Source organism: Crassostrea angulata, chromosome 9, assembly GCF_025612915.1.
Source record: "Crassostrea angulata isolate pt1a10 chromosome 9, ASM2561291v2, whole genome shotgun sequence".
NCBI lineage: Eukaryota > Metazoa > Mollusca > Bivalvia > Ostreida > Ostreidae > Magallana > Magallana angulata.
In genome coordinates, this window is record NC_069119.1 from 7,400,001 (window position 1) to 7,411,432 (window position 11,432).

General features: G+C 30.6%; 1 protein-coding gene across 7 annotated transcripts; it reads left to right on the plus strand.

The window, feature by feature from the left end:
- The first annotated feature begins 1,754 nt into the window (after positions 1-1,754).
- LOC128162849 (uncharacterized) lies at positions 1,755-6,275 on the plus strand. Of its 7 annotated transcripts, none has more exons than XM_052826255.1 (5): positions 1,755-2,320; positions 2,592-2,792; positions 3,614-3,733; positions 4,010-4,070; positions 4,923-6,275. In XM_052826255.1, the coding sequence occupies exon 5, from the start codon at positions 4,934-4,936 to the stop codon at positions 6,029-6,031; it is 1,098 nt and encodes a 365-aa protein (XP_052682215.1). In that variant the 5' UTR covers positions 1,755-2,320; positions 2,592-2,792; positions 3,614-3,733; positions 4,010-4,070; positions 4,923-4,933; the 3' UTR covers positions 6,032-6,275. The 7 variants fall into 7 exon arrangements, with proteins under 7 accessions (XP_052682215.1, XP_052682218.1, XP_052682219.1 ...); XM_052826258.1 differs by having other exon boundaries at positions 2,598-2,792; XM_052826259.1 differs by having other exon boundaries at positions 2,634-2,792.
- The last annotated feature ends 5,157 nt before the right edge of the window (positions 6,276-11,432 follow it).

The following is an 11,432-nucleotide window of genomic DNA, read 5'->3' on the forward strand; positions in this document are numbered from 1 at the left end:
AATCTGAACATCATTTAAAAGCGTAGCACGAATACAACTCCTGCAGTTAATTTAAGCAATTATTCAGCAATTTTCAATGACATTACATAAAATTCTTCTCGGAAGACCTTTGCTATTGTAGTTGATTGCAAGACCATTTAAAACACAATGCCATACATTCAAATTAATTGAATATTATACATACAATAAGGTGTGTACATGATTAAGTAATATAAAGTGTTGGCTAAGATTGTACTCGACACAATGTTAATAAGAAAGGCAGGTTATAAAAAAATTGAATTGTTTAATTCCAGTCAGTGTTAAATGGGAAATTCTGAGCCTCATTAAAAACTCCTACAGTTAAGGTAAGCATTAATTCAGCAATTTTCAATTACATTACATAAATAATAGATTATTCTAAGAAGATCTTCGCTACTGTAGTTTTTACAAGACCATTTAAAACATAATACCATACATTCTAATTTTTTTGGAATTTTCCTTTTTTATTAAGGCATCATCTTCATTATGTTCAGAGATGGCTTTTAGAAAGAAAATATTTAAAAGCCCCCCCCCCCCCCCTCCAACAAAAAAATATTAATAGTTATAAATAAATTTGCATAGACTCCTTCCAACTGCAAAAATCTGACTCAGAGTTCATAATGCTCAATTTAGTAAAAGGTTAGGACGTTCATATAAATCATGCACTCAGTATGTTTGTTAGATGCACGATAGAACAGGAAATCATCATGAACCGTATGAGCATTGTTAAATTTATGAATTGTCTTGTATGTTACCTGCATGGGAGTAAAATAGAAAACTGTTTAACATAACATCAATGTATATCAGTTCACTGTTTTTACCCAATACCTATACCCCCTCCCACTGGGATGGGGGTTTTACAATTTATGTTTAAAATTAGTAAGGGATAACTTCCCATTGTATACAAGAGTATTAGGTTTCCCGAGAAGTTGGAAATGTTTCAAACGATAATAACAACCATGCAGGCGACACATTTATCTTATGAAGCATGACCAAAAAAAAAAGAAAAAACAGAAAGAAAAAAAAGAAAAAACCCAAACAAACAAAATGCAATCCAATATGCATATTTTACATAAGTAACTCATGTAATGCGATAAAAATGGAAGTATTTGAGCGAAGCATGTTTGAAATCGGTGGTATAAAATCAGCTTTGTTTATTAAGATTATTTCCCTCAAGGTAGCTGGTTGTCGCTAGATTACTCATTTGATCAACCTCAATATTTTCAAAATGCTAGTTTCAGGTATGGACTATCATTAGGTAAAGAAAACGTCTATATATTTTTTTTTTTATTTTACAATTTTTCTATGTCTTCATACCGGACCCTTTTTCTCAGGGTGATTAATATAGTCGTTTCCCTTACCTACAGAGAGAGAGAGAGAGAGAGAGAGAGAGAGAGAGAGAGAGAGAGAGAGAGAGAGAGAGAGAGGGAGGGAGAGAGAGATAGAGAGAGAGAAAATAAGCTTGAGTGAAGAAAATTAATTGATAACTCTTTCATTATGTAGATATTGCAGAAAAAGCCAGTTATAAATTATTTGTATATTATGAACAATACGATGTTTAAATACATACATTCAGATGTACGAGTAACATAATCTCTCTCCCCGTCTCTCTCTCTCTCTCTCTCTCTCTCTCTCTCTCTCTCTCTCTCTCTTTCTCTCTCTCTTCAGTGTGTTACAATTTTTGTGAAGAATGTTGTTTTTGTGATTCAATAAAATTTTCTATTTTAAATGACATATGTTATCTTTCATAGATTTGAAAGAAATATCTTTAATGGGTTTTTTTCATAGATAAGTCAATTAATATATCAGGTCATTGTTTGATTATTAAGTATAATATTAAATACTCACAAAATATAATAATGTTCCAAAAAAGAATATGACCCTTAGGCTAAGACGGAGGTTTGAGATAATCTTATTTGCAGACAACACTTAAATATATTTTTTTAAAAAATCACAAGGTTCAAATATGATATAGTCTCATCAATGTAACGGTACTTGCAAACGTCAAGTTTTTATAACTGGTCTTTACCCAGTTTTTGTGCACGCATCAATGCAGAATAAGGTGATTTGGACTGTGTCATTGCCAAAAACGCCGCAATCATGTCGCTAACATCAGCAAGGGTCACATTGTGCGAGTGATTTCAATCCTTCATGAATATTTATGGGAACTACACACATTTTGTTAAAGCCCTTCGAATATGTGTTTAAAGAGAACACGTCAAGACCTGTCTTTTTGAAATCGTTAAGCAAATCGGTTTAGAATTACAAAACAACATGGCTGCCCTATGGATGTATTAAAACGGTGAGCAATTGTGTTTTTTACACTGATTTATATTCTTCATAACAATAGCCTTAGTCAACTTGTTTTGATTCCTTACGGCGACTCTATTATATTAAAATATTAAGTTTTTGCAAGATATTGTTATGCCCACAAAACAAAACACATCAAATAAGACACCTGTTGTAATTTTCCTTTTTGATATTCCCTGCTCTGCCATGTAAAGCGTGCAAACGGCACCTACCCTACATAGTTTTAAACTATTTCCCTTACTCATATGAAATGTTTTAATTAGTTACAGTCTGTTCTGCTAAACTTATTTGGGCATTCTAAACAGTACCAGAATATATGGATGACCCTGTATTGTCGCCTCACGACCTTTGGAACCAACACTCTTAGTAGGGCGCAGTCAGTTGGCAATGCAGGCAAGAAAAACGTCTTGATTTCGATGGCAACCTTTTAAAAGAAATTAATAGGCCGTCAAACAGCAACCCAGGTAGTTACATTTACATTAAATGTAGTTTAGAAATAGGTAGCAGTGTTAAAAGATTCACCGAGATATTTTTACTACTTATATTTACTTTTAAAATAGATGAATCGTTCAGAATAACAAACAGCCTAGTATTTATAGATATAAAATGCATCGCCAAACCACAAGCTTGTATTGTGACCATTGTGACATCAAAAATATTACCATTTGCCTTGTTAAAAAGCTTACACAGAAATGAATGTTTTTGCTCTACTGAATGTTCATGTAAGGAAACATATAAGCAAATATTAACAAAAAGATTATTTAGATGCAAATCCCTTATTTGATACGATCTGACTATAATTATTCGCTAAAGCATCATAAATTTATAAAGACAAAAAATAATAATGGTTCAAATGTAAAACTGTTTCATGTTGCTTACTTTAAACTGTTTATTTTGCTAAAATTGTATTTAACCTGTTGGATTATATCAAAAGCGCCAATAAACTCGAGAAGAAAAAGTGAATTTGCAATGGAAAATATCTGAAATTAGTATCATATTAATACAACTATCCATGGGATCTACTTTGAAATTCTAGATTCATAAATGAGATTTTAGAGCATACATTAAAACAAATCCAAACATTTTAGCTTTGAAATTGCAACATTCTTACATCTTTACAGATGAGAACTCTTTGTTTCAAAGAGGATAAAATAGTCTAAAATGGCTACATTATAAAACCTGCAAGGCCTCTTAACAGCCAATACAATAAAAACACTCTTTACATTTATTTTTTCTTTTAAGTTTTTCAATCCAACCCATTTTTTTTACTCGACTTCATTAATAGGCGAAAACCAGTCATGCAAAGTCACTCCAATTCGCACAAAGAGCACACGGCGGGTGTGACCGGTCAGCAGAGGATGCTCACTCCTCCATGGCACCTTATCCTACCTCTATCTTTTTAGAGGTCCGTGTTGCTCTGCTTTGAATTTGTATTTCGTTTTATGGATTTTTGAGATGGTTGACATTTTGTTATTGTCATATTTTCATTCATACATGGAATTCGATCAGTTGAATGACTTCCATGTAAATGAATCTTTCAACTTAATCACATCATTTAATCAATAATCATATAAAAGTTTAAGTTAAAAGCACGAACGGATTGTCCTTATATTTAGCATACATGAACCTGAAAATACAAGCAATCTTATTCTATATGAGCTGAAATGGATTTCTATTGCAGGGAAGAAATTTGTGAAGTTAATTAAGAAAGGTTAATATTTGAAGTATTGAAAACACAAACGGTAAGTAAGATTCATTTCAATTAAAATATGCATATTAAACAGTTTCATCTGGTATGGAATTTGAAATGCCTTAATATATTAAGAAATCTTCTAGTAATTAAGTTTAATTATTTCCTTAAAAAAATCATGGTCACGATTTGAGCTAAAGATTTTCATACTTTATTTTCCCATTTCTGATAAATGAAATTTAATGAGGCATTTCTAATAGTTATCTAAAATTGGATGTCTGTTAGCAAGTTTTAAGCGAGATAGAAACCTCAGTTTACGTGTGTTGTTGAGAAAGTTCTTGTCATGTTTTCTTCATATACAGCTTGCTTAGAAAACCATTGAAATTGTTTAATTATGTTGTGTGTTATTCATTTGCAAAACATGTTAATTAAATAAATATTATACTTGTAAACAATTTTCAAATAAAAGTTATATTTACATAGTGCTGTAATTCGCTTGCAACTTGACACGTGATTATTATATCCTCGTCACTCAGTTAAATTACCGTTGAAAAGATTCGTAGCAATGTTGCAAAATATTACGCACTTTGAAATTTATTTTATAAAGTGTATATTTTTTCAAACAATTAAATGGAAAAACAAATTTAAATAATTTCAGCTCAAATCACCATGCCTCTTAAATGAAAAGCAATAACATAAAACATTTTTAGGTGGCTTTGACAATGTTATTTTATCAGTGGTTAATGTGCAATTAGACACTGTAGTCATTGATTTAAAAAGAAATTCACTGTTACCTAATAAAATCTATAATAAATGAAGTACTTGAAAAAGTCTAAAACAGTATTTTAAGTGATAATTAACGAATCCTTCAGAATTTTTGAAACAATATATATTTTTGTTGTAGATTGGAAAACGATGGGGAAAACGATGGGGTGGAGACATATCAAAGTTGCTTTGCTTTATTTATTTTGTATAAGTATCTATGTGTATATCTTTTTTCAAATCAAACCACAAGCTTTGATTAAATTGAAAATTATGAATGGAAACGACCAAAGCACGGTGATTCTTGAACAGCAGAGAAAAATGAAAAGGAAAATGACTCTTTGTGCAAACCTTTTCAAACTGAACCAATCCAACACAAAAACCAACATACTGAGATTTGAAACAAGCTCCGATCACTACGTACACAATGAATATCGAGATCCAGTTTTAACTCTATTCACGACCTGGACTGCTACTAAAGACAATTATGCTCGACGAAACACAACCGTTGAAAACTGGGCGATGCTAAAACCATTTGTAGTCCCTCTACTTTTCACCAATGACGAAGACCTGCGAGAAAGGGTAGAAATTAAAGGTTGGAAAACTCTTCCTATCTTAAAAACTGGTATCGGGATTCCAGTTTTAAAAGATATGTATATCACAACGATGAGTAAGTTTCAATCTAAGTTTTATGCATATGCAAATGGCGATATCTTGTTCACTGATAATCTACTATTGACGCTTTTTGGAGTAATGGAAAATATCGACCTCCAAAACAATAATGTCCTTATAACTGGTCAAAGGACAAACGTTTTGAATATATCTAAGCAGGAATCAACGAATTTTACAACGCTTAGAGAAATGCTGACAACAAGAGGAGAACTATTCACTCCATGGGCAATGGATTATTTTATATCAACTAGAAATTTCCCTTGGAAAGATATGCCAGATGTAGTGATAGGTAGACGTGGTTTCGATAACTTTTTAGTAATGGAGTCCCAAAAACGAGAGTTTATGGTAATCGATGCGACCAATACAATCTTAGCTGTCCATCACACTACGGGTGCAGGAAATTTCGAGCATCTTAGCAAAGGGAATGTTACATACAACACCGATCTTATATCGGAATATTATGATAACAAAACTGTTGATTATCGGCCGGGACTATCAACCTGTAGCAAGTACTACTCAGATATATTGGCAAACGGACAATTTGTCATCAGGGCTAGAAAGACATTTTCACAATGTTGAGTTTTTTGGAATATAATTTTATAATAAGTCAACGGAGACTTTTTCCGGGGTCAAAGTGCTAAAAAAACAGCCTCTACCTCTTTTGTTGTGTTGCTTATTCTATCAAGAATTTGAATCTTGAAAACTTTTTTTTCTCATCAGCTAAAGGACTTATATGTTTTAAGTGATATTTTTGTGTCACATCTTCTTCTATACATGTATCTTAATATCTTCAAACCGCCTGACATCTGTTTCTATGTAGATGTAATAAATTGCTTTTTTAAACTTTACAAATAAATTCTTTTTATTTTTATTTTATATATTTTTTTCCTTTTTTTAATTAAGTTGTTTTCCAAAAATGCATTTTATTTTACTTTATACTTTTTAAAATTCTCTTGTCTTTATCTTGATTATTTATTTTTATAAACCGAGCATGTAAGGAATATTCAGAAATAGTTGTCAATAGTATCCAAACAATTTAAATTGTACTTAGGATAATCATTTTTTAATACCAACATTTCCAGAAAGTTGTCTTTAACCTCCCCTAAAAAAAATATTGATATCCATTTAGCACTATTTCTAGTCATTTGCAAAAATGTTAGCTTGTGTTTAATACAATATGATATCCCGTTTTTGTAAACAAATACATTACCTGATTATTATGAGAGTTTCAAGGGTCATTTTTGTGCTTGTCCACAACGCAGTTTTCAACATTATCACGCAGTTAGCGTGTCTTACCTGAGAAGTGAGATATTTACATTTTAAAATTACTATCACTACAGTAGAATTTGTTTCCTAAAAGGATTTTTAAAAAAATCTGTTGATATTTGTAAAAAAATTGTTCGACTTTCTAAATTTCTTAAAAGAATTATAAATATTCCTTTTATATTGATACTATTTTTCTAAATAAATTAAATTCCGACAGGTAATTCTAAATATACATTAATTTCCGACCGGATTATAAACGCTTTGTAGATTTTTGCTCAAATATTACTACTTTGATTCAGGTAGGAAACTTTAAATACCTTGTACAGTGTGGACAGTTTTTACCCATGGAAATTATCACTACATTTATCCGATATGATCTTAATGTTTTTAAAATAAATATCTTTCCTGCCGGATGATTGACACTTTAGACAAAATTATTTAGACATGTTAATCTTTAAGCAATGATCTTTCCTTTTTGGAAGGTACACATTACTGCCACCTTTGAACTGGGAAAATTGTTTGCCACAGATAGTGTTGTTAATCGTTTTTCACACAAGATGTAAAAAAACACACACATTAATTTGATATCTCTTAAGAACGCAGATGGGGTTATCTTATTAAAATGTTGCTTTAAAAATCCAAAGATATATGAACTTTTCTACACCCTATCAATCAATTTGTTGAAATGTTATTGCAATTATATCTCGAAACAATATTTATGTTGACTTTTGTGTTTTTATCCTGATTAATGTTCGATAACTCGTAAAGTATGCGTACAATGTAAATGTCTGGGTACTACTTTCTATTTCCCCTTTACATTTGCACTGAACAGCTCTAGACAAATAATGCGCAATCATTTCTAAAAATTTTAATTGTGAAAATGATCTATGTAACAAGCTTACTTTGAGATGAAACTTCTTTAGAGACGGATATACACGAACTCGAAAAAAAATATACTGATAAGAACAAATTAACAAGGAAAGATATTTTTTACAATATTCACTTGTGCATATTAATACATATTTTCAAAACATAAACCATGTTTAAGATTTACGCTAAATATGCGCATTTAGTGTAACAATAAATGAAATATGCTATGATTATGTCGCCTATGCTTTTATTATGCTTTTACTGCATCATCTTAATTGAAGTTTATTTATTGTAGCTACACTCCTATGCACAATGGCTAATAGAGTTTTGATATGGTTACATGTATCTAGATATAAATAATTTCTAGATTTGACCAAACGCATTTCAGTCAGGATGATAATTAATATTTATTAAAAAAAAATGAACATACTCTTCAATCTGCATGATGTATATCAAAGTTATTTTACATCTGCAATTAAAAAAGCAAAAGAAAGAAAAAAAGATAACGTCACCGGTGATGCTGTCACAAGCACAGAGGAAGACAGTCACAGCCATGGACATTGTCTAAATAAAAAACAAACAAAACAAAAGAGATAAAACTTTCACCATACCGCTAATATGCCGTCAACTTGTCCTTTTTAATATGAAAATCGCGTACCTGTTTACTTTTTGTAGCCTCTAGAAAGTATATTAGAAGAAACAATTTATCAGTTTTGAATAAATTCGGACTTGATTTTAAATTCATCTTCCAATAATATATTAGATGTCTGATCACTCTCTGTTAAGCTGCTTAAAGCTTTTGTCATTTTTGTCTCAAGAGAAGCAGAAACACTATGAAACTCAGACGACTTGCAAAAAAACTTTTCTTGCTGTGGTATGATGTTTCATATCATTTTGAGAATCTGGGTTTACATATACCAGCAGTTATAATTTCCTGACTGTAAAACTGGATGCATTAAATTTAGTTTCAACTTCAAAACACCAACATTTATCGAAATTAACAAAAGAATGAAATATGAATATATACACTGTTAATTTGCTAATTGTTTAAAAAAATAAAAAGGGAAATAAAATGTTTAAACTGAATTACTTTATTAGCAGACATATTCATCACTCTAATGTTATATGTAAAAGCACCCATCTCTCGTTTTAACGTCACCGGTCTGATAAGAAGCAAATACATTTCTATGAATTTTTCATCAATCTTTTGACATTGAAATATGAATCATTTGAGTGAAGTATTAAAATGGAAATGACAGTTAACATTAGAATTTTAGCAAAATATTCAACTTCTATATTATATAAAGCCTTTTGAAGATTTAATAACAAAAGATAAACACACAAAAATCCCCTAAAAAACTATAAACGTTAGTAAAGAGTTGTTTAGTCTATAAATTGCCGAAAAGCGTAAGTTTTCAAAAGTGACTTTCAACTGATAAAGTTTCACTTAAAGAGGCCGTCATTTTTTCATTGCGCATATTTTTGCGCGTTCTAATATAATACAGTTGATTAATACTTCTTATTAGATTTTTTCGATATCATTTATAAAATTGAGCACAATAAATAAAATACAGATATAAATATATAAATTTTTAAAGGAAATTTTTATTTTTCGTTGCGGGGTAGGGGAGCGTTGCCATTACGTTTTTCTGACGTTATGATAAAATGAAGCTTTATAGGAGAACGTTATAAGAAATAACATAAAAGAAAAAATAAAAATTATACGCCGTTGAAATTTTATATACAGACTGATGCTATCCTCGAGGACATTTTCCTCATTTTTTGAATGAATCCATTTTACCAATATTCATTCGTAATGATCCAAATATATAGCAAAATTTGGTGCATTTTAATATTTTGAGATGGCCCCCACTAAAAACCAGAGAATAGAATTTAATATTTTTTACATATAATGTAGGAAATGATTTTACTAATCATATATTATGATTTGAGGATAAGCTATTGTAGTTTTTTTTTATCTGCTTTAATGAGCAGAAAATGACAGTTTCCTATATATTCCTATAGTAAATGTACCTCTACTTTGAGATGGTCCCTAAAAGAAACCAGACGGTCGATTTTCTTGAAACTTCGCAAATAAGCTAGACTTTGTTTAATTTACACATGGGTAAAAAATAAAGAGTTTTGCTATTGTAGTTTTCCCGTAAAAAACCCAAATCGGCCTCCTTAATAAAGTTGATGCTGTTAAAATTTGCTGCTTGCATTTTTTTAATTGTATGAAAGTAACAAATTCGTTTTCTATTCTAAATATTTTTTTCTAATCTGATTTAAAGGATTTCGCTAGACATGTTTTATAACTACAAAAAGGTCAAAGATCATGATTTCAAACTGTCATGTTGATGAAATGTAAATAATTTCGTGAAAATATGTTTATTTCATATGGGGGGTTCTTTGGCAAACTTTAAAACCAGGCCTGGCCTGGCCTGGCCTGGCCCCATTTACCTGGCCTTACTTTTAGCCTCAAATTGGCCTAGCCCCAAATTTTGGCCTGACCTCAAATTTTGGCCTGGCCTCTTTTGACCTCTTCAAAATTTTTTAGCCTCAAATTTTAAAATTTGTCCTCTTTTTATTTTCTTAGATTTAGATGGCATTTTTATTAATTTCATTTGAAAATTGAAAATTCAATGCTGTTTTGAATGGATAATGAATAATCATATGAAAAAATATATATGACAAGTGACCGATTGATTTAGTTTAATTAATTTAATCAATGTCTAAAAACACAAAATACCTATGACATGCATGCACAGCATTGCTTTTACTATTGTTAAGGAATAGATTATGTAAATACAAGTTATTAACTATAAAACTAAGAGTCGCCACACCCCCCATCCATCTCCCATTTAAAAGTTAAATATCATTTAAAGAGACTGACCTGATTGATATCCCAAATATTTGTAAACTGGTACATAGCATTGAATCGTTATCACTGTGTAATGCACTTTAAAATTTGCAGTTTGCCTACATTACCTGTCAACACCGATGAAGCCCAAATTTCCTTCCCCAGCATATATGTATAATGTTTCAGTTTCAGTATCATCAAAATAATTTTATTTCATTTTCGAGTTATGGTTTCTGTAGGTTTGACTTCTTGTATAACACAATTCTCAGTGGGCAAAATTGTAAAGGGACATCAAGTAAAGAATGCATATGCACATTTCTTTTATTGTATTATCACGTTATTCTATATATGAGAAATGATTATCTTTATCTAAACAGGCCATCTGTTAATTAGGGTGCAACAATTTTGTTTGTTAAACATTTAATATGTATCTGCAAGAACAGCAATAAGTCTTTATGTCCAATGGATAAAAGATAAAAGGTTTTCATATGAATTCTTGGCTAGCAAATTAAATATCCTTTTAGACTTTTTTTCATTAATTTTTGACTTTGTTTTATTTTCAGACTCTATAAGCAAACACATTTACATTAACACATATTCTGGTAGCTAAAAGTTGCAAATTTTATTTGATGACATCAACTCACATATTATTATTTCAATGATACATGTATAAATGAGGGAACCAACCTGAGTACAATTCTACTACTATCTATGTACTATTACCAAAGTTGAAATTATGATAGTTCTTTTTTCCACAGTCCTGAAAAAGCAAACTCACAAATGAAAAGCTTACACATTCAATTGGAAATTTCAAATATTCCAAAACTGACTTTTAATTTGAAACAAAAAAACTCTAAACTTTGGAATAGATCAGATAATGGGAGAGATTTATTCCTGTACCACTTGAAAAGAAAACGCCGAGTCATGCAGTGCAGAAACAATTTGCATGATCCATCCCCACTCTTTTGTGTGTTGTTTAAAAAA